This window comes from Hemiscyllium ocellatum, chromosome 4 (genome assembly GCF_020745735.1).
Source record: "Hemiscyllium ocellatum isolate sHemOce1 chromosome 4, sHemOce1.pat.X.cur, whole genome shotgun sequence".
In the NCBI taxonomy this organism is placed as follows: domain Eukaryota; kingdom Metazoa; phylum Chordata; class Chondrichthyes; order Orectolobiformes; family Hemiscylliidae; genus Hemiscyllium; species Hemiscyllium ocellatum.
In genome coordinates this window covers 85,112,025-85,137,045 of record NC_083404.1, presented here as the reverse complement: position 1 = coordinate 85,137,045, position 25,021 = coordinate 85,112,025, and the positions used below count along the sequence as shown (strand labels likewise).

At 39.9% G+C, this 25,021-nt stretch overlaps 1 protein-coding gene across 1 annotated transcript in view; it reads right to left on the bottom strand.

Annotated features, from left to right (window-relative positions):
- The window catches only part of adcy8 (adenylate cyclase 8 (brain)), a 108,858-nt gene extending 85,519 nt beyond the window's left edge, over positions 1-23,339 (bottom strand). Inside the window, exons 1-5 of the mRNA XM_060824370.1 lie at positions 22,449-23,339; positions 20,780-20,929; positions 11,843-11,973; positions 11,174-11,285; positions 112-239 (exon numbers count right to left, since the gene is read on the bottom strand). Coding sequence (XP_060680353.1) covers positions 112-239; positions 11,174-11,285; positions 11,843-11,973; positions 20,780-20,929; positions 22,449-23,318 — 1,391 coding nt within the window. The 5' untranslated portion in view covers positions 23,319-23,339. The remainder of the gene's footprint in view (positions 1-111; positions 240-11,173; positions 11,286-11,842; positions 11,974-20,779; positions 20,930-22,448) is intronic.
- Positions 23,340-25,021: the final 1,682 nt, after the last annotated feature.

The following is a 25,021-nucleotide window of genomic DNA, read 5'->3' as shown; positions in this document are numbered from 1 at the left end:
AAATTATATTACGTACGTTTACTGTATTATGTATCTATTGTGTAACTTTATTATCTTAAACTTGCAGTTGTAATATACTTTAGCATACTTGCATAATTGTGATGAAATTACCTTATTGCCTTGATCATGCTAAGACCCATTTCAACACAGCAGTGTGCGTGGTCTTGACGTGGTTCAGGAAGTCCAGAAACACAGTAGTAGCAATCTCCCAAGATCTTAATTCTAAGGCAGTGATGCTCCTACAATATTATTAAAAATACATTAGTTTAACTACTACACTGCACTGCATAATTGTGCTAGTGGAACTCTTTACATGCACAGATGCATCATTTTCATAATTTAGCATTTATTAAGCCTCTGACAAATTTGCTGAGGGAAGAAGCAAAAATCGGTAAATTTCTCTTCAATGATCAAACGTATTAGATCAGTTGTCTGTGGAAAAGAATTACAGAAACTGTAAGAAAACAATCTCAAACATCCTTTACATAATCACACTTTATTTAAAATAAGCAGGCCACATAGGAAGCACTCAAAAATATACTTAAATTCAAATTTAGGTAAGTACATTTTGTTAGTAAACATTGTGACACATTACAACAGGTTACATATTAGAAATGTATTATTCTGTCTGGAAAATATAATTGCATAAATTACAGATAATATACAATGTAAATGAGTCTTTCAGCTAATTATTGAGTACCGAGGGATATGCCCTATTCTAAGGAGCAAGACCTTCTTGGAGGTGCTTTATTTCTCTGCCAATTTCATTACAAAACACAGTATGGTTGAAATTAGTCTTTGCTTCTGGCAAAAAATGGATTGAAAGCAAACTGGCATCAAATGGAGAAAAAATTATTTTAATTTACCCATCTGCTGAAAGATATATAGATACCATAAACAATTGTTTTCTTAAACAACAAATTACAGCTAAAAAGACACATGGACATCAATGATCAAAATATCATTAGAACTGATCAAGCAAATCAAGAAAATGTATCAGGTGGCAAACAACGTCAATAAAATTCATTGAGAGATTGTACTGAAGAAACGTTGATTAGAAATGAAAAACTCTTTATTCTTATGCTCAAAGGAAGCAAGTCTCCAATATTATAAGTAATGTCAATGGTAAATAAAACCAAATAGATAGCTCACAGAGAATCCAAAATAGGTATAAGACTCAGCTCTGAAGCCAATCCTAATCTTCGCAGCTCAAGAACCCAGCACTTGGATTATGTTTCAATGTCTTATCTGACAGCTGCATCCACAGCTTTCCCCATTCATCTCAAACCCTGCTTAAATTAAACTCAAGAAGTAGATAAAGCCTTGTTGGGTTCCTAGTCTGGGATCACCTCTTGGGGCTTTAACCCTAATTGTACTCAAGCACGCCTGTCTTTGGCAGGTTTATATCCATATTGTGGAGAACTTTTAGAATAATGAACTCAGAGAGGTTAAGTAATTTCACAGAAGTAAAAATGAAAAAAAAATGATTTTTTTCAATTCGATAGAGTTGGGGCAGAAAATGTATCCGTTATGAGAGGTAGAAATAGTCTAAGGGTTTGGAGTTATTTCTTTTGGAAGAGAGATTAACTTCTGGAATAATTTGACAGAAAATGCAGCAAGTGTAGTTTCACTGCCAATAATCAACAGGGAATTGGACAAGTTCTCAACAGTGATAAACATGTGTATGCACAGGAAACTTTTGGGTTATACCTTATACCCTAGTCACCAGTTTCAGAATCAGAAACAAACTTCGCAGAAATTTCTCCTGGACCAGTCATTTTATTTTGCCTTTTCAAAATATTGCATGATGTGGTGGTCACTGTTGGAGTTGGAGGGTAGTGGGCAGAATATGTAAATAGTTTTCAAAAAATACACAGTGGCCTGATAGGCTCTGAAAGACCATACATCGTATGTCACGTATTTTTACATAAACTTTGGTCATGTGCTCTAATATTACCTTGTGTTGTTCAGTGTCAAATTGTCTTTGTGAAGCTGCTTGGAACAAGTTCTTACATTAGAAGTGTTAACTAAAAGCAAATTGTTGTTTACACATCTTCAGTGCCTATTTTCTTCAATAATAAATGAATTTCTTCTGATTAAAATGCACTTTGACAAGTCTAGCTGTAAGTGCCCATTGCAAATCAGTATTTAGCTTTCATCAAACTTTCAACACTATGAACCACATTTCACTGATTATTGAGTTATGTACCAGGTTTTTCTGATTATTAATCCAAATTAGTAGAGAACCCTGACCGATTCTTTGAAGAACTGTTTAAACAGGTCCAGAAATGGCCACAAAGTATATGGGCAAAGGTACTAAATGAGTACTTCTGTCTTTATCAAATTTAAAAAAATGATAGCAATGGCTCAGTTGAAAATGTGGATATTGAGCAACTGAGCAGTACAGTGATAGATAAAGAAGTGCTAAAGAGACCGTTGGCACTCCAGGTAGAAAAATTGTCAGACTCAAGTGGGATACATCCTAGATTGCTGAGACAGGTAAAGGAGCAAATTGCGAAGATGTTGGCAGAAATTATCCAGACCTCTTTGAAACAGGATTAGTCCCAGCAAACTAGAGGACTGCAAAAGTGATACAGTTGTTTAAGAAAGGGGCAAAGGGTCACCTAGGAAACTACAGACCTATTAGCTTGACATCAATAGTGGAAAAACTGACAGAGGCCGTAATATGGGATAAGATAAATATACACTTAGAGAAAAATATGTTAACACCACACAGTCAACATGGCTTTGTCAAGGCCAGGTCATGTTTGTCAAATTTAACCAAATACTTTGACAAGATGACAGAGGCAGTGGATGAGGGTAGTGCTGTAGATGTTGTATATTTGAACTTTCAGACAGCATTTGATGCCACATGACAGGTTGGTTAGCAAATGAGAAATGTTTGGGATTGATGGATCCTTGGCAGCGTGGATTAGAAGTTGTCTAAAAACGAGAAAACGGAAGGTAGGTATCGAACGGCATTTCTCAGACTGGAGATGAGTTGAAGATGGTGTTCCCCAGGGATCAGTGTTGGGACCTTTAATTTTTCAGATTTATGTAAACAATTGGAGATGGGTGTTGAGGGTAAAATCTTTAAATTTGTAAATGATACTAAGTGAGGGAGAATAGTGAATTGTGAGAGGATGATGCTGAGTGACTTCAGAGGAACATTGACAGATTGACCAAATGAGCGGGCAACTGACAGATAAATTTCAATGTAGAGAAATGTGAGGTAATGCATTGTGGTCAAAGAAACACAGAGCAATGGTACAACTTGAGGGGAGTATAGGAGCAGAGGGACCTCAGGGTTCACGTGCATAATTCTCTGAAGGTGGCCAACGAAGTTGAAACAATTGTTAAGAAAGCTTACAGGATCCTTGGGGTTATAAATAGAGGCATAAAAGCAAAGAAATGATGTTACACTCTAAAAATCATTGGTCAGACCACACTTAGAGTATTGGGCTTAATTCTGGGCATTTTATTGAAGGAAGGATATTAAAGCCCTGGAAAGAGAGCAAAGGAAATTTATTAGGATTACATCAGGAATGAGGGATTTTAGGTACAAGGAAAGATGAGAGAAATTGGGCTTATTCTCCTTAGTGCACAAAAGATTAAGAGGTGACCTAATTGAGGTTTTCAACATTATAAACAATTTTGACAGGGTAAAGAAGGATATTCTGTTTCACTATTTGGTATATCAGTAACTAGTGGTCACAATGTCAAGCTTGTCAGCAAGAGAGCTAGGTGTGGAATGAGGAGAAATTTATTTACTCAGGAGAGCTGTTAGGATTTGGAATGCACTGCTTGGGAGAGTGGTGAAGGTAATTCCATAAGAGGTTTCAAAAGAGAGCTTGACATAAAGTTGCAAGTGACACATTTAGAAGGCTACGGAGATAGGGCTGGAGAATGGAACTAGCTGGCTAGCTCTTCAAGGAGCCAGTACAAACAGAATGGGTCAAATGGTCTCCTGCTGTACTGTAAATTAAAGAGTCATAGAGATTAGATTACCTACAGCGTGGAAACAGGCCCTTCGGCCCAGCCAGTCCACACCGACCCTCCAAAGAGTAGCCCACCCAGACCCATTTCCCTCTGACTAATGCACCTAACACTATGGGCAATGTAGAATGGCCAATTCACCTGACCTGCATATCTTTGGAGTGTGGGAGGAAACCGGAGCACCCAGAGGAAACCCACGCAGACACCGGGAGAATGTGCAAATTCCACAGACAGTCGCCCAAGGCTGGAATCAAACCTGGGACTCTGGTGCTCTGAGGTAGCAGTGCTAACCACTGAGTCACCATGCCGCCTATGCTACAGCATGGATGTACAGCATCTCTATGACTCTATAATTTACAGTACAGCAAGAGACCATTTGATCCATTCTGTTTGTACTGGCTCCGTAGCCTTCTAAATTTATCACTTGCAACTTTATGTCAAGCTCTCTTTTGAAACCTCCTATGGAATTACATTCACAGCTCACCCAGACAGTGCATTCCAAATCCTAACAGCTCCCCTGAGTAAAGAAATTTCTCCTCATTCCACCCTTAGCTCCATTTCTATGATTCTAATTAGCAGATACATTGTTATCATTTAACTCTACAATTACTGACATCCCCCAATGTGCTGATTCTGATCTTGTAACATTCAAATGAATCTTTTGTAGTAACATGATATCATGTGTATACATATATCATTATGTCAAGCATATATGCATTCATATAAACATATCAGGAACTGGAATAAGCCATTTAACACTTCAAACCTGCCGCACCATTTGGTAAGATCATGGTTGATCTGGCTGTGGCCTCCACTTGGCTTTCCTGTCTACCTTCTAAATCCCTACTTCAATTCAGAATCTAACTTAGCGTTAATGTTCAATGACTGTCTCTCCACTGCTCTCTGGGGAGGAGAGTTCCACAGAGTAAGAACCCTTTCAGAAAACAAGAAATCTTCACATGTTAATCTTAAATGGGAGAATTCTTATTTTTAGACTGACTCTCCTAGTTTGAGTCTCTCAGAAGAAACATCCTCTCATCTTACCAATGCTTTGTAGCAGAATTACCCTACCTTTACATTCCAATGCCATTACGAATAAATGGCATTTTAGAAGCACCTTTGGCAGGACGTAAACATACCTAATCAATGATTCTTCTTTCCATTGAAGTCAATGACAAAAATTGAACAGGGTTTACACTAGGTAGCCAGTCCGATGTTGGTGTTTCTCAGCCCATGGTGCACAACCTAATATTCAAATGCAATCTCACAAATGAAATGGAACATTTTAAAATACCTTGCTTTAATTTCTATATGAAGCCTTTGCTATACTGTCAAACAGTCTATTTTCTTTGCAACCTGAGAGAATAAAGTTGATTAGATCCCCTACTGTGTGGAAATAGGCCCTTCAGCCCAACAAGTCCACACCGTCCCTCCGAAGAGTAACCCACCCAGACCCACTTCCCTCTGACTAATGCACCTAACACCATAGACAATTTAGCATGGCCAATTCACCTGATCTGCACATCTTTGGACTGTGGGAGGAAACCACGCAATAACAGGGAGAATGTACAAACTCCACAGTCACTCGAGGCTGGAATTGAACCCAGGTCCCTGGTGCTGTGAGGCTGTAATGCTAACCACTGAGCTACCCTTGCTGAGATGTTCACCAAGATTCAGCAATGCCCAGTGGCATTAAAATCCCTCCACCTTGTTCCTACTGTGTGTATATCCCATGTCCCACTTTTGACAGATCGTGTCACTTTATATTTACCTACATTAAACATATTTGCTATTCATCTCTGCATAAAGCAAATATCTCTCTGAATTTGTCAATGGTGATTCTAGATAGTTGCACTGACCCTCCTGTGCTGTCATTCTTAAAATTAAACAACTTTGAAATGATTTAACACTCATAAATTTGGTAAATAGAAATATGGAAACAATGTGAACCATATTTTTGAATACTAAACACAAAAAGCCAAGAAATACATCCTTATGAAAGAGTTGATTGGCCTTTGATTAGTGACCTTGAAAACTATTTCTCCTTATTTATTCTTTCTAAACCCTTTCAACACCTTTATCTCACCTCTTTTTATCCTTCTCTGCTCCAAAATGAACAACTTCAGTTTCTCTAGTGTACCCCATCACGGTTCCCTCTAATTCGTCCTTCGTTTGCACAGACCGCTGAGGTCCATGTGTGACAGGACTTCCGAAACCAGATGTCAATGTTACAATCTGCATTGCCATGATGTGCTGAACATTAGAATGGCTGTGCCCATGTGTAGCCTTGAGGAAATGCTGCTCCACATAAAAAAAACAATGAATCCCTGACCCTCTGTCTTTTGTGGTGTTAATCAAATCTCAGTCCACTTTATCCTGAATATTCTTTGTGCTCCTACCTTGTGCAATAATCTTTTATGAGGCACCGCATCCTCCCAAACCCAAATACACTATATCTATCTGTTCCCCTTTATCAACTTGCCCATTATATCCTAAAGAACTCCAGCAAATTTGTCAAACATGATTTCCCTTCCACAAAATCATGCTGACTCTGTTTGATTGCATTAAGCTTTTCTCAATATCCTGGTATTTCTTCCTATAAAATGGACTATGTGTCTGCTTCAGTTCCATTAGTTTGTCAATACTTTATCCCTTGTGATAGAGACTGTTGTAAGATCTTTCTTCCTATTACCACTTTGCTCATCTGTCATCTTTAGGATGTTTATTGTGTTCTCCACCATGAAGACTGCTACAAAGTATTGGTTTAAATTATCTGCTATTTCCATCTTCCCTATTATTCAACGATTCCACACTTACTTCAGCTCTCTACACTTTTTTATACCGAAAGAAGCAATAATGGGAGACTGGTTAGCAAGGTTAGATCACATGGAATACTTAGAGAACTAGCCATTTGGATACAGACTGGCTCAAAGGTAGAAGACAGAGAGTGGTGTTGGAAGGTCGTTTTTCAGACTGTAGGCCTGTGACCAGTGGTGTGCCACAAGGATTGGTGCAAGGTTCAGTTATATCATTTATATAAATGATTTGGATGTGTACACAGGAGGTATAGTTAGTCAATTTGCAGATGACACCAAAATTGGAAATGTGGTGGACAGCAAAGAAGGTTACCTCAGAGTACAACGAGATCTTAATCAGGTGGGTCAATGAGCCAAGGAGTGGCAGACAGAGTTTAATTTAGATAAATGTGAGGTGCTGCATTTTGGAATGGCAAATTATATAGGAAAGGCAGGACTTATATACTTAATGGTAAGGTCCTAGGGAGTGTTGCTTCACAAAGAGTGCAGGTCCATAGTTTCTTGAAAGTGGAGTCACAGGAAGATAAGGTAGTGAAGAAGGCATTTGGTATGCTCTCCTTTATTGAACAGAGCATTGACTATCAGAGTTGGGAGGTTATATTGTGGCTGTACAGGACAGTAGCTAGGCCACTTTTGGAATATTGTGCACAATTCTGGTTTCCCTCCTATAGGAAGGAGGTTGTGAAACTTGAAAGGGTTCAGAAAAGATTTATAAGGATGCTGCCAGGGTTGGAGAACTTGAGCTACAGGGAGAGGCTGAATAGGCTGGGAATGTTTTCCCTGGAGCGTCAGAGGCTGAGGGGTGACCTCATAGGGTTTATAAAATCATGAGATGCATGGATAGGGTAAACAGATTAGGTCTTTTCCGTGGGGTGGGGGAGTCCAGAACTAGAGGGCACAGGTTTAGGGTGAGAAGGGAAGGATTTTAAAAAAGATCTATAGAACAACTTTTCACAGAGGGTGGTGCGTGTATGGAATGAGCTGACAGATTAAGTGGTGGAGGCTGGCACAATTGCAACATTTAAGAGGCATCTGGATGGGTATAAGAATAGTGAGGACTTAGAGGGATATGGACCAAGTCCTGGCAAATGGGATTAGATTAATTTAGGATATGTGGTCGGAATGAATGAGTTGGTCTGAAGGGTCTGTTTCTGTGCTGTACATCTCTATGAATCTTGTTATACGTTTTGTACATTTATTACCTATGAACTTTCATAATTCATCTTCTCCTTCCTTATTAGCTGGTTAGTGGTTTGCTGCTGGTTCCTAAAAAATTCCCAGTTTTCTGCCTACCATTAGCTTTCCTCCCTCGGCATGCCTTAGTTTTTGACTGGATTGTTTGAGTGGCCTTCTCTAAAGCTGTAACACCCTCCCAAATTCTGGTGCATAGAATTGGCTGTAAGAATCTAGCTGATATCTTACTACTATTTCATAAAAGTTTTTATTTTCTTACTTCTGTACTCTTTTCCTTGTTGTACAAAGGCACAAATCCCATCCATCTTTAAAACAACCTTTCCCCTACAAAGATTTATGTAAATACAAACCCTGGTTCCACTGTTCAATTCCCATTAAAACTATCATTTATTTTATTTTTGCCATTCCTCAACCTTCCTGCCAAAATAAACCACTTCATATTTCTCTACATTAGATCTAATCTGCCATATGCCTGTCCATTTTGTCAGTCTGCTTGTCTTTTTGAAGTTTGCCACTATCTTCCTCACAGTTTATCTGAGTTTTGAATTTTGTGGCATCTGCAAGGTTTGAAACTATGGAGTCATAGAAGTCTGCTGCACAGTAAAAGGCTCCTTTGGTCCATTAAGTCTGTGCCAGTCAAAATCGGTCACCTAATTCTATTATGCTCTGTATACCCAAGGTATTAATATATAATGTTTCTCCCTTCTGAAAAAGAAGTGTTCACCACTATTCTATTTTCTGTCCACTTGCTGATCTCATTTCCACATGGCCTTCAACCCACAGAGTAATTGCTCCTATTGAGTCTATTATGTGGTACTCTGTGAAATAGCTTCTGGAAGTCAAAATGCACAATGTAACCAAACTCTCCATGAATTAATTAAAGAACAAGTTGCAAGAGGTATATTGTATTGGAATGTGGGTTGTACATTCCATTCTACCCAACATTAAATAACTTGTTAGCAAGGGGCTGAAGTGGCAGATTGTGGATTTGAGGCTACACTCAGATAAGTCATGATCAGCCAGATCAGCTAAGATCTCAGTGAATGGTGAAGCAGGATCAAATAGATGAATAAGCCATGTCTCCTCCAAATTTGTATGCCCTTATGTAACACTGCGCACACAAATGCTTAATATTTGGTGTAAAGCTCTGTCCTTGAGAATGCAGGCAAAAAAAAAGCATTTACTTTCTCCTGCCAATTAAAAGATTCCACGGTTGGTTTAAAAAAAAATCCAGGATGCCCAATGGATTATCTGTGCACTTTTATGAATGCAGTTTCATATCACATGATGCCAATTCCAAATGAAAAGCAACAGCTTCCCTAAGGGAGTCTTGCCCTACGTCATTTTAGTGCCTTCTGGACTAGGTTTGATCTTACTGGGTTACCCTATTATTTTAACATCAATAAGCATTTGAAACCATTTAGCATCAATATGAAAGTGGCAGAACCTTAAGAGGCACATACTTCATCAACTCAAATATCAAAGCCTAAAACACAATAACAGCAATTTACATTTATATAGCACTGTTATTGAAGAAAAGCATCACTAGGCACTTAATTGGAATGTGATCAAGCATAAACGATACTGAACTGCAGACAGAGATATTACGACAGGTTGGTCACAAATGTGGACCATTTTACAGGAAGAGAGAGGATGGGAAAAGCATTTTGGGAAAATTATAGACACAGGCAACCGAAAGCATAGCACTCAATGACTATGTAAAGTAACTCAAGGATGCACAAAATGCCATAATTGAAGAAGCATAAAGATTTTGGAATGCTGAAGGTCCGGGAAAGGTGACAGAGACAAGTTGGGCCAAGCTCATTAAGGAATTTGAGCAGAAAGATGAGAATTTAAAATTTATCACAATTTTGGACAGAATGCCAATTTGTGTTAGACTAAACAAAGATGATAGAATCCTAGTCATAGTCAAACAGAAAAGAAACAGACCTTCAGTCCATATTGACCATAATCCCAACTAAACTAGTTCGACCTGCCTGCACTTGGCCCATATCCCTCCAAATATTTCTTATTCATGTACTTATCTTAATATCCTTTAAAAGAACCAAACATGAATCAAAATTTTAAAAAATCTTATACAACTGAAATGTAAAAATAGCTGTAAAAAATCTAGAAGTAAGCTTGCAATTTCAGAAGCAGCTGCAAGATCCATGCTACTTACAGTCGATGGGTGAACGGAACTTGGTGTGGGTTAGGATACAGGCAATGGATTTAATGTCTCCTGAAAAACAGCACCTCTGAAAATACAGAGTTTCCTGTGTATTGCATTTATGTATCAGCTTGAATTACACACTTAGGCCTTACAGTGTGGCTTGAAAGTGTCGTTACTTCACCAAGGGTAACTTGATATTCATTTATAAATATCCTAAAATATACTTGATGATGTCAGTTACTGATGCACAGATTTTGTCCTTTACAAAAATAACGTCCGTTGCATCTTGTTAATCTTTGGGATCCATACTATAATTCTTGCACAAATGTTAACATGAGAGAAGTTATAAAAACATTAAAAGTGCACATTGAAAAAAGGGAAAAGAATGAAACGCTGGAAATAGACATCAACATAGCTTCCATAGGCATTATATTCAAGATGTTTGTCTGTATTTTCCTTTTCGCTATAGATGACCTTTTGTGTATTTTCAGCATTTAGTATTTTTTCTTTTCAGGTTTTTGGCATTTCTTAGTTTTCCTTTTATACATGAAAAACAGTGTGGAAATATACTTGAACATTGGAAGGTAGATCTCCAACCAAAACTGACATGAAGTGTTGCCTGTTAGGCAGCAAGAATCATATCTCTGTAATTGTAATATTAAACTATCACATTGAATTGTGGATCATGATAAAGCAATGGAGGCAGATAAACATGTGGAGTGAATTTACAATGCAGCACAATTCTTGGGAATTTCACAACAGTCTATCATTTTAAATCGTTAATCAGAAAAAATTAAATACAAAAAGCCATGAAAAATGTAATTTTGAATTACAATTATAGAAGGAACAAACTAAATTCTGATTATTGTATCTGGCAAGGTAAAATGACTAGCTTAACTCCAAGATGACTTTTGGGCTCGGTGTAGTACCATATTTTACATATCATAAGCAGTTGTAAAGACCATCCACTGCAATTATGCTTGATTGAACTTACATGTGCAAGTCGATCAAATCTTGCGAACAGTTCATTCAGCATCCTCACCAGTTCCTGTGCAGACAGGGTTGTAGAGAGGTTGGTAAAACCCTTCACGTCTGCAAAGAGAATGCTAAATAAAACATGGAAAATATTGTATTAATTTTTTCTTTCTTTGGTCAATAAGGCAGCTACATTTCAATACTTGAGTCAGTTTAAATTATTCTATTCGCATTTTTATACTATCGGGTACCCATCAGCTTTGTGGAAGGTCCCTTTCAAAATGTGTATCCATTTCGAAATTTATTTCTTTTTCTATCTCTACTGCTGTGAACATGTAGCTGGGAAAGCAGGGAATTAGGTATGTGCTTTTTATCATACATTGCATAATTAAAATGTTGGGGACAAAGGACAACCACTTCTACTGCTCATGACAGGCCGACTTCAACAACTGTTTAAGCAAATCTAAAAGAACCATGCAAGTCAGGAAAACCTGATGAACATGACAGACAGATATTAAATGTCTGATTATTTTCCAGGCCTTTTAACTTTGTAATTAACATGCTGGGTCATTTAAAAAGGAAGATAAACTGGAAGTGTTGGTTATAATCCTAGGTGAAAGATTTGACTTCTTCAACCAAGGTATTTCTTAAATTGAACAGAAATGGTAACAGCAAATAGACTTCTTACCTCACATTTTCATAGCGATGTATGTAGATTTTATGAAACTGGGGCTGTAATTGTTCACCATCCACACTCGACATGTCATTAATCATCTCCAATACAACAAACCGTGGTAAAACTGAAAGAACCAGCCTCTCCTTAATTATGTAAAAAAAATATGCACACATGGATATCATTAGCAATTATAGGTAATATATTCAGAGGATTCTTTAGATTTGGAAGAATTGTAATTAATACCATCCCCCTCACCTATCCTTCTCCAGCCTTCTCAATTCTGACTATCTTCTCTGTTTACTTTCATGCACTGATTTAAATTCTGCTTTCCTTTGACTCCATATACTCTTGTAGACAGACCAGTGAATCCCTTATAATTCTGAATTCGATTGAACATTGTGAAGTAATCAGAACATAGGGAACTACAAGTGAAAAAACAAAACCTTAAAGGTTGGAATCTCAGGATTTCTCCTAGTGCCATACAATGAAGATGAAAAATAGAAGTAAAAACTCGACAAGTGTGTGGCAGGAAAGGAGTTATTGCAGGGAACAATTTCTATTCCTGAGCTTTGGGAACTATTCTGGGGGAGATTGGATCTGTACAAGCTGGATTGATGTCACCCCAGCAGAATCAAGTCCAATATCCACTCAGGGACATTCACCAGTACGATGCAGAAGAATTTAATATGCCAGGTTTGGAAGGTTTGAGGTAAAGGGAGCGAGTGAATAGGCTGGGGCTATTTTTCCCTGGGAGTGTCGGGGGCTGAGGCGTGACCTTAGAGAAGTTTATAAAATCATGTGGAAACATGGATAGGGTAAATAGTCAAGCGGTGAGGAAGTCCAAAATTAGAGGGCACAGGTTTAAGGTGAGAGGGGAAAGATTTAAAAGGGACCTAAGGGGCAACTTGTGCACACAGAGGTAGTGTGTGAATGGAATGAGTTGCCAGAGGAAGTGGTGGTGGCTGGTACAATTACAACACCTAAAAGGCATCTGGATGGGTGTATGAATAGGGAGGCTTTAAAGTGATATGGGCCAAGTGTTGGCAAATGGGATGAGAGGTCGGTTTCTGAGCTGTACATTCCTATGACATTATGACTCTAAGTGACAAAAGGGATGAGACTCAAGAGGGGGCAAGAAAGAAAGAAAGATATAAGAAAGTGAAAGAGCAAGGCAAAGGAAACAAGAGCTAGTAGTAAACTGAGCAACACAAAATGTGTAAAAATATTAAAAGATACTCTATTTGATTGTGTAAAGCATTCACAATAAGGAAAATTAGAAACCCTACAGCATAGAAACAGGCTCTTTGGCCCAACAAGACCACATCGACCCTCTGAAGAGTAACCCACAAGACCTATTCCTCTACCCTACATTTGCCCCTGACTAATGCATCTACCTACCTACACATCCCTAAATACTATGGACAATTTACCTAGCCTGCATTTCTTTGGACTGTGGGAAAAAGCCCACACAGACACAGGGAGAATATGCAACCTCCACACAGAATTGAACCCAGGTCCCATGAAGTAGCAGTGCTAACTGCTGAGCCACTGTGCTGCCCAGTAAGGTAGCAGCACAAAACAGTCATAAACAGGTAAGATATGATATGATTACAGAGACATGGCTGTAAGGTGACCAAGGCTGTGAACTGGAAATCCAAAGTATTCAATCTTTAGGAAGAACAGATAAAAGGGAAAAAAACAGGTAGGGTGACTATTTTAGTAAAGGATAAAACCAGTGCAACAGTGAGAAAATCTAGATGTGAGAATAGTCTAGGTGGAGCTAAGAAGTAACACAGAGTGGAAAGCATGAGTGGGAGTTTCTATTGACCTCCAAACAGTAGTGGCATGTTAGGGCAGAGCATCACACATGAAACTAGAGCAACATTTTATGAGGTCACTACAAAAATCACAGGTGACTTTAATCTGTATATAGACTGAGAAAAACACATTAGCAATACGCAAATGAATTCCTGGAATGTGTATAAGGTTTTTTTTCAGACCAATATGGGAACAAGCTATCCTGGATTTGGCTTTGTGCAATGAATTGGAGTTAATTAATACTCTTGTACTGCGGGTCCTTTAGAAACGAATGCCCATAACTTGATAAAATTCTTCACTAGGATAAAAAGTGAAGTCATCCAATCTGAAACTAAGGTCTGAAATCTAAACAAAGGAAACAACAAAGGTATAACAGGTGAGCTGGCTCTGGTTATTAGGTAATGCCATTAAAAAGCTTATAGGCAATGGCTAATATTTCAAGGATGAGTACATGCATGGCAACAGTTGTACATTCCTTTATAGTGCAAAACGCAACAATGAAGGAGTGTGGCCCAAATGACAAACAAAAGAAATTAAGGTCAGTACTGGATCTAAAGAGGGGTCATATAAAGCCACCAGAAAAAAGTAGCAAGTCTGAGAATTGACAGCAGTTTAGAATTCAGCAAAGGAGATATCAAAAGTTGGGGGAAAAAATAAAGTATGAGTCTAAACTTGCAAGAAACATAAAAATAGACAGTAAAAGCTTCTATAAACATGCAACAGTGAAAGGTCAGTGTCAACAAATGTAGGCTCCTTAATGGTCTTATATGAGAGAATTGATAATGGAGAACAACAAAGTAGTAAAGTAATTAAACAACTGCTTTTGTGCTGACTTCATGGAGGTGCCCACTTTCTCAGATGCACTCAGGAATTGGGGTCTTATGGGGAAGAGGAATTGAAAAAAATTAATATTAATTGAAAAAAATCAATAGGATTAAAAAGATGATAAATCCTTTGGGTTTGATAATCTACAGCTCAGGATACGAAAGGAGGTTTCCATGGAAACAGTGGATGTGTTGGGTGTCACCTTCCAAAATTCTGTCAGTCCTGGAACAGCCCTGGTGATTAGAAGGTGGCAAAAGTAATCCCACTATTTTTAAAAGGAGCAAGAAAATAGGGAATCATGGACTGGTTAGTCTAATACCAGCAGGAGGAAATTTCTAGTCTATTATCCAGGATGTGTTAACAGGCCACTTAGAAAATATCAAAAGGACAAATTGACTGGAGTTTTTTGAGAATGTAACTAGTAGGCTAGATAATGGACAACCACTAGATATAGAGTATTTGGATTTTCAGAAAGCTTTTATTGATGTCCCACATTAAAGAAAAGTGTGCAAAACTAAAGTAAATGGGATTGGGGTAATGTTTGGTATGGATTGGGAATTGATTAGCTGATAGGAAATAGAGAGTAGCAACAAATAGACCTTTTCCAGAGTAGACTACTGCAGGGATCAGTGCCTAGGCCCCAATATTAGCAACATACATCAACAATTTGGGTAAGAGAATCATATGCAATACTTCCAAATTTGCTGGCGACACAACGGAGAGGTGTGGGTGGTATGGACAACACAAACAGGCTTGTAGGTGATGCAGACACTCAAGAAGTTTGACTCCATCCAGGAGAAAGCAACTGCTTGACTGGAAGAACATCTACAAACATTCAGTCCTTCCACCATGAATGCTCAGCAGCAGCAGCAGTGTGTACCAGCTGTAGCTGATACACTACAGAATTTCACCAAAGCTCTTAGACAACATCCTCTAAGGCCATGACCACCACCATCTAGAAAGAGAAAGGCAGGAGATACATGGGGACATCACTTCCTTAAACCTTCTCTCCAAGGAACTAGCCATCCTGACTTGGAAATATGTTGTTGTTCCTTCAGTGTCATTAGTTCAAAATCCTGGAACTCCCTCCCCAACAGCATTATAGGTGTGCCTAGGCCAAATGGATAGCAGCAGTTCAAGAAAACAGCCCACAACCACTTTTTCCACAGCAACTATAGAGTGGCTGCTGGCCTGAGCAGCAAAGCCCACACATCTCCTGAGTGAAAAAAATGGACAAATTGAGTGATGGGCAAATACATGGCAGGTGCAATTTAATATGGATAAACATGAAATTGTCCCCTGAGTAGGAAAAACAGAATAGTTAAATATTATTTAAATGGTGATAGATTAGGAATCGTCAGACTGACTCATGGGATGGCAGGTTTGCTGTTTGAAGGATTGGGTCGACTGAGCTTGTCTTGACTGAAGTTTAGAAGAATTAAGAGGGGATCTCATTGATATTGATAAACATCTGACAGGGCTGGACAGACAAGGTGTGGGGATAAGTTTCCCCTGTCTGGGGGGGGGGGGGGGTCTCAGGATACTGGGCAGTACATTCAGGATTTAAATGAGGAGAAATTTCTTCACTTGGAATTCTCCAATGCAAAAGGCTGTGGGGATGATCTTATTGAATATAAGTAAAAAAAAAATAGACACATTTCTACATGCTAAAGACATCCAGGAGTATAGGGAGGGAATCTAAGTATGGTGTTATGATAAAGTACCAGTCATGATCGTACTGAATGACAGTGTAGGCTCAATGGGCCAAAGGGTCTACCCCTGCTCTTGTTTTCCCCATTTCTTGTGGCTCTATTTTCTATGTTTCGTTGACAGAGGGTTATTTGTTTTCTCAATTTATAGGAATGCCTTGACACAAACTCTATATGTAACTTTGAATGATGGTGTAAAAAGGGAGTGGCATTCCTGACACCATGAATTTTTCCAGCATTGAAGAAGGAATAAAAGCAGCTGACCCCTACATGAAGGCAGAAAACCAATTAACCCAATTCTGGCCCCAGTTTGGTGCCAATTTCTGCTGTTAACCATATTTTCCCAACACTAAGCTGACCCCCCCATTGTTTAAATCCTGCCCCAATAACAAGGCTGTGGGGATGAAAGTTCATCGCACTTTCTGTCAATACTACTGTGGAGAGATTTCCCCTTGCCCCTAATGTATCTATCAGCTTTGGGTCTCTTATTTGATTACTTCGGTATAGGCAACTGAAGGTGCCTCTGTGCTCTCTGTCTGCCTGTCTCTCTTGTTGGGGCTACCAAACTACAGCCTCAGGAGCCAACTGTTCTCCTTAGTAGGACAGTAAATGTGAAAGCAATCATTTACAAAGCTACACTCAGAAGGCTGCACTGACACTCGCAATAACATGATGGGTGGACTTAAGATCCCCACATGCATCTGATATCAGGGTCCCAAAGTAAGGCAGAATATCCAGCCCACTAACTCTGTTTCTCTCTCTGCGGATGCTGTCTCATTTGCTATTTCCAACATTTTCTGTATTTATTTCAGATTTCCTACAACTGACATATTTTGTGTTTGGCTACATCAGCATCGCCTGTTGTGTACTAACCCCTAAAGCTGAAATTACCCTCACTGTATGAAAAGCAAAGTAATGAAGTCCATTCTAGAGCTTGTAGAGCTGTTAAACCTGTGGCAAAGTTGACCCTTATGTTACTTAGCTTTTCAAATAATTACCGTGAGCATTCTGAATAAATCAGGTCAGAATGCTTCCTGCAAATTTTACCCACCTGAATCATTATTCTGTATATCCTTATCAAGGATTATATATAATTAATGTAATTTACAGTTGATTCTTTCAATGTGAAATCAGCATTGTCATTGACATTTGTAAATTTTATCACTGATGAAGATTTTGGCATATGAACTAAACTACTATTGCTTATTGGCATCACTATTTTAACATTCTCATGAAAAGGTAAAAACAGATTGAAGGTAAAATCTTAGCTATCTAAATAAATGAGCACTGAAGATACTGAATGAAGAGATAAGAAATAGATGTGGAACTTTTAAAATACCAAAATGAAAAGGTTATTTAATAATGTAACAAAAGGAATGAAGTCGCCACTGAAATTTAGTCCCCCATTAGCAATATTCTTAATACATCAACATGCATGGGAATTTGCATTTCAAAGTGAGGACAGTATTGACTGCCTCAGCTAAATAATTCTTGTTCTATTATAGATTAAATGAGAAGCAAAGCCAGGTGCATTGCTAATAAAAATGTAGATTTTTTAATCTTACCTATTGCTGAGATTTTAATCGAAGATAAAATAAATTGTGCAAAATGCACTATTAACTTTCGAAATGCATCTGCGTCAGTTGTGATTGGAGGGAAGGATACCTCAGCTATTGGTAATTTGTTTCTTTGGCCATCAATTATTAACAAACACACTTATGTGACCTTCACAAATTACTGTTAGTTTAAACGAGTCTCCTATTTGCAAATCTTAGCTGTGAATTAATATTAGCATAGCAACATTTCTCAGTAGTCCGGAGAGCAGTGGCATTGTAGAAGATCAGCAATCTAGAGTTCAAGATTAATGTTCTAGGGTCATGCATTTGAATCACCGTAGCAGATGGTGAAATTTGAATTCAATAAAAATCTCGAATTAAAAGCTGGCCTAATGGCAACATGAAACCATTACTGATTTTGTAAATACCCATCAGGTTCACTAATGTCCTTTACAGAAGGAAATCTGTCGTCCTTACTGGTCAGATTTCCATGTGAGTCCAGACCAACAAAAATGAGGTTGACTCTTTACTGTCCTCTGAAATAGGCTAGGAAGTCAATCATTCAAGGGCAGTCAGTGTTGGGCCACAAATGCTGGCCTAGCTAACAAATCACATCCCATGAACAAATAATAAATCAAAAGAAAATGTCACAATTTGAGAGACGTGCTTCAACATTCAACCCCCCAAAACTTCACGGGCTAAGCAATATTTTCTTCCATCAGTTTGAATAAAAATTGTTATTAGATAATATTTGAAGTGGAGGACACAAAGCTTCAAAAGACTGCGGTATTATGTTGTTATCAATGATTATGCAAGATGCGCACTTGAAACATTTCAACCATTTTGTGCACTGGTGGAGTTGCATTTCCAGAAGCTTCAATGTAAATGATAATTAGATGAAGCACTAAATAGGAAGCACATTCACTAAGGTGCATTTTAATATACTGTCCCACAGGAATTTATACCTTCAATGTTCTAATCTATCCCACTGTCTTTGAATCTTGGCTTTGAATCAAGATGAAGCTTATGTGATCAAAATCTCTGGTTTGTAATATCTAAACTTAAAAAATGATTAAAACATAATAAAATAAATTTAGAATCTCATCTCCATAAAACAAAACAATTCTCTCTTTGAATTCTTGCGGTATGTGTCACGCTCTGTGGTCAGATTTTAGGAGATCCTTCAATCACAAATGCACACTCGGTAGATTCCTGCACAGACTGAAGTACATTTCATATCTGAGGTCTGTACACACATCTTTTATCAGCTTCAATCAGCAGAAGCCCTGGAGCAGTCTGTCTATAAACTCTTTCAGTTTGTTATAGGATAAGGCTACATAAAAGTGACTGCAAATATCGTTTGAGAAAAGGCAGCTTGATTATTATTCCTTGGACAGGGAAGGCTCTCTGTAGCCCACAGAATAACTATATAAGTGATCACACACCCACATGCATATTTTCTCCTGAAAAAGGAAGTAAATTCTAACAAATGGACACATAGAATTAGGAAAATAGCTTTAACATTACAATAGCAAAATAACATCCCCACTAACTTTTACTTCTATTGCATTACCACCACACAGGATGCATTCACTCATACTGTTTTGGATGCCACAGCATCTCAAAATGCCACTAACAGAATGGCAGAAAGTTTACATTCCATCAATACATCAATCATTTTGGTCTGAAAATGTTTTGAATGACTACTTCAACTTTAAAAAAATAAACAATTGCATTTGCCTTATCAACATAACCATACTGCATTAAACTCCAGTATCACTTTAAAAGCAGATTTCTCACATTCTTTTACACTGTGAAGGGTTCTGTTATTTAAGCACCATGTTATCACTGGCATACTGTATTTACTCAATAGATGTTGTTACATTTAATCGATCTACTTCACAAGCCTTATGTGCAAAGTCAATAATATAGACAACAATATACTATTGAAGAAGTAGCCATGTAAACTCTAATAATATTAGACAATAGCTGATTTTCCTATTCATGATATAAATAGCACCCAAATATTCAGGAATTTGATCTGTTCAACTACAAATTAAGAGCAGAAAATTTATCTTTAAAGTGATTAGATTTCCAAATGGTCAAATGAAAGACTTAGTTGATATTTTAAGCATCATGTATGTATTGGTTTGATAAAATGTAAGCCAAAAAGTGATTACATATTTGGTTAAAATGCAGTGTGCAAGGTTTACCCAAGTGCATGGTGAAAGACACGAACTCACTCAAATGATTAAAGTAACTAAGCACAGAAAGAGGCCATTATCCCATTAAATTCATGCTGAATAATCACTAATATTGAATTTAGGTAAGTGTATTCTTACAATGCAATTAAGTGCTAACTTCGGAACACATCTTCAACGTAGAAATTCTGAAACAAAGTCAAATTTAGTCTTTATAGGCAGCCTGTTCAGTAGGTCCTCTTTTTATTGCATGTTGCTTAAATTCACAAATATCAGCAAATGGTTAAAATATTGTATAACAATAGTAAGTTGCATCATTGGATTTACTGCTGACAAGTGTGACACTAGACAAAACTTTGGTCAGGTCACACAAGATTATTCAAATACTGTCCACAGTCCAAGAGGTCATATTAGGTCATAACAACTTAAGTTACTAAATCTGTAAGATTCTCAAAGTGCACATATACTGAATAGAAAATTGAGGCAGCTTCATTATTACACTGGTTTACTCTCTGCTGATCATATACATCTATAAATGGGATCCCTTTGCAAATACATTTGGAATTATTCTTCATTGGGGCTTTGATAAGAACTCATAGCATAATTTAAGACTGTAGCACAATTTAAGTTAAAACCTTGTTCATTGACATTACTAAGGCATAAAATTTAAATTAAATAGTATCTTGTTGGCATGTTGCAAATTATATTTGCTTTGGTTTATTTGTTTCCATTGCAAACTTTTGAAATATATTTGTAGGATATTAGAGTATGATTAGATTAGGCATTTATACCTACGAGAAGCCAAGCCAGTTTTGCCTGGCTCTGACAGTACATTCTTACCTGTCTTTGATTCTCTGACTCTAGCCGCAGTCTGGCCTCTATACATCGCCTTGTTTCCAGGAAAGCCTGGCGCTGAGCTCGGTCTGAGAGGTAGCTGATAAATATGCCAGCCGTGTTCATGCACATGAACAATACTGCCTGGGCTATCACCTGGAATGGCAAAAACCAAGACACTTCATTTCATCCATTAGAAATTGTTCTGTTTTCTTTGCCCTCTCAAAATAATAGCATAAACACAAGATCACAAGCCTGGTCAATACGACCACTCTGTTTTATTTGTAGTCAAATGAATATTGATTCTCATTATTGAAATATATGAAATATATGCTGGAGATAAACAGCAAGTCATTCGGCATCTGTAAAGAGAAAAGACAGGTTATTACCTCCAGTGTAAGACCCTGCGACAGGTACTGATGGATACAGTACACCCATTTCTTACATAACCGATTATATCAGGTCTCTGCAAATTTAATTTGTGTTCCAATTACTAATCATGGCCATTTTTTTGAAAAATGTTGTGGGAACACATTTGTCCAATCTCTTCATTCTTCACTAAAGATGAGGTGCAGTTTCGTACAATGCAAAGTGATTGATAGAATTAGGTGGCACGAAAAGTGGCCAATCTTGATGGGTTTTTTTTAACACTTTCATCTAATTGGGAGTTAGTTGATCTAACCCTTCATTTGGGGGAATATTGTTGTCAAGAAAAGTAAACACATGTTTATGCATGTCTCAAGGCAGTTTACGCAGGTTGGATGGGGATAGGAAGTGGCCACTTTGACATTGGGATAATGATTTAATCCAATCTTCAACATATTGAGTTTTTGAGAGATATATTTTCACATGTATTTTAAATACAACACAGACTCAAAAGGACTATAATTATTGATTTAAACTGGGTTTGATAATATTCCTAGAGTTGGTAGATAGACCTTGAGTTTGGGTGGTCTGGGAGGAAATACCATTGGGAGCTTCATAAGTGGTAATGCTATGAAGGTCCCAAGTATTGACCCATTAACTCTGACTGGAATTTGTAAGCTTCTCTCCCCGTCCCGCTGAGACAAGGTGGTGTTACTCTCACTGTAAAATCATATGCTAACATACCTTCTGTGACCTGGTTATTGACAGGAAGCTGACACCATACCAATGCCAAAAGCATTGCCCACCCCCACCAAAATTGCAGGTACATCCTGAGTCATCAGAGCTGGTAGAGCATGGACTGTAGACAGGATCCTGACAACAAAGCCACCCTCTCATAGCTCAGTCTATTCAAGTTAATCGCAAACAGGACTGCAGAAAGGTGGGAGAATGAGGGAAATGAATATATTCCATTTATGTCCCCAATTGCACAGATACAGCTGTCTCTCTTACACAGACAGGAAACAAAACATGCCAGACAATCGATGTAGATGGATGAGCTAGTTTTTTTGGCTACATTCATTCTACAGACCATCCGCGAATAGCCCTCTTTAAAACCTGTGTCAGAAATGCATTAACAAGCCCAAACAGCACATCTATAAAGTGTATGGGATTTAGGAGGCACGCTGGAAAGACTAGGCAGTGTCTGTGAAGGGAGGTCACGACCCAGAAACGTTAACCGTTTCTGACTTGCAGGGTTTTTATTTCCGATTCCCGGCGGTTTGCTTTATTATATGTCGGAAGGCACTACCTGGTTTGTTGGCGGCAACACAATCCGGTGCGTGAGAATCTGGATGGCGAGGTGCAGCACAGAGGTCAGGAGGCCAGCCAGGATCGCCCAGGTCAAGGGCAGGGGCAGCATGCTGTAGGTGGCGAACAGGGTAAACAGCACGTAGCCGGTGCCCTCCCCACAAAGTCCGTAGCCGAAGTCGGCGTCCAGGATCTGAGTGGCCATCACCAGCCAGGTCAGCAGGCCGGTGTACTGCAGGTAACTCTGCGAAGCTGTGTCCTTCTTGGCCACCACTAAGGCACAGGTGACCACCTGGATGCCGACGAACACACCGAGCAGGGTGCCTTTGGCAGGGCGCAGGGGGATCAGGGACAGGGTGAGGTGGAGGATCAGCACGGTCACCTTGGTCAGGATATCCAAGATGTTCATGACGATCACCGACTTGCGCCTCTGGCCCAGGAAGTAGCGCTGGTAGAGCAGCTCCAGGTCCCGGGACTTGAAGGAGTTCCTCAGAGTTGGGAAGATGACCCCGCGGTAGATGTAGCCCCAGTTGAGGAAGAAGTCGGAGTTGCTGGGGGCGGTGTCCAGAGGCAGGAAGCCCAGCTCGGTGCTGGGGCCCTCCGGGAAGACCTTAGTGCTGCCGTTGTTGGACATCTTGCCGGCAGAGTGCTTCCTCCTGCCGGGGCTCCAGGAGCCCTCCGAGGAGGGGATGGTCCTCGCCCCTCCGCCTTGCTCATGGATGAACCTCTGCTCGGTGATGTGGCGGACCGCGTTCTGCCACAGCAGCCTTTTGGGTCGGTTACTGCTGCTGCTGCTGCTCGCCAGCCCCGTCCTGTTAATGGTATACAGCTCATCGCTGGGGCTGGAGCACCTCACATCTGATAACTCCATGATGCTGGAGCTCCTTGATCAGGAACACACACACACACACACACACAAATTACAGCAATTATTATAAATTACCCCCCGAGCGTCCTTCCAGCGCCCAGGACTCGCCTACTCTCACTCTGCTCAAACCTCAGAGGTTCTGATGGTCCGGGACATGTCCCCCTCCTTCTCCTCCTCCCAGACAACCCCCACTTCACCATCTCAATCCCGGGAGGAGGGGGGTGGGTGGGGAGAAACCCAAGCCTCTCTAACCCGGCGACCTTCTCATCGCGTCTTTCAGGGTCCCCTGGGTGGTGGAGGGGAGGGGGGAGCCCCCCCACTTGCAGAGTGCGGGTCTCTTGGCGTCTTCTGGATATGGGGGGGTCAGAGAGAGGGAGAGGGACATCCCACTGAGAGGGAGGAAGGGAGGGAGGGAGGGAGAGGAGAGAGGGAGGGAGGGAGAGTGAGAAGGAGGGATGGAGGTGGTTCACTCACTCAGCCCCTCAGTCAGTCAGTCACTGGTCAGTGAGTGAGTGGGTGTCCGGAGCCCGTGCTGGGGAGGACCGCACACACACAGTCACTGAGCCCGGGCACAGAGCTCCCTCCCAGAGCCGGCCAGCCCGTGTCTCCCTGAGCCGTGCTCCCGCTCCCTCTCCCGCTGCCGCTGGTGTGAGTGTCGGGCAGGGAATGGATTAAAACACCAGCTCTTAGAGTCTGAACCCAGGAGGGAGGGAGGAAAGGGGGGGGGGGGAGAGAGAATTGACGTCAACTGCTCTCAGCAAATATACATGGAGGGGAGGGGGCAAACTCCAGTCTGAGAGGGGAGAGAGAAACTAACCAGGGATAGGGGTGGAGGGAGAGAACACCAACCAGGATAACAAGCCAGAGCAGAAACGGGACAGACAGATAGAGAAGGGGCACACAGACAGTGAGCGGCAAACACACACACACACACACAGAAGGGAACACAGAGAGAGGAAAACTCAAGAGAGGGCGCAAGGACCAAACCACTCACTGGAAGTTAAAGTGTGACGGGTAAAGGGTTAAAAACAAAACACACACACACAGAGAAAAAGTCATCTGCAAACGAGACACGGCTCGGACTATCAACACCCGCTGTGACTGGATAAAGATCAACAAGAGGGGAGAGACAGCGAAGCCAAACAGGTGAAGGAGAACAAAAGGTGGGCTTGTGCCCACGGTCTGAGAGAGCAGAGGAGAGACCAGAGAGAATAAGGACAGGTTACCAGAGAAAGGGACTCTCAGTCCCCACTCAGGGAGGTCAATGCAAGGGAAAAGTGAGATGCAAAAGCTGAAGCAGCAAGTGCGAACCGAGCTGAGTTGTAAGAGTGAACACTAGGAAGTCGGAATGAGAAGTGCCAGATCAAAGCGTGTGAACACCCACACAAGTGTGACCCAGGAGGCTGAACACTCAAACACAGTGAGATGAGGGACAGAGCTACAGTGTGAAGAGGGGCGTGAGAAAAAAAGGCTTTTATTTCAATTACACTGAATAATACGTGTATACCGTGCATATATTCAGCGAGACGCACAATGCCCACATTTATGAATAAAAACGTAATTGCTGCAGATACTGAATCAGTTATAAGTGATATACTTACATCTGAGAATTTAACATATGTGAGTGTACATTGCACATGTATGCACTATATGTCTACATTTCCTTGAAATAGATACGTCTGCACCCTCCACACACACACACAAAC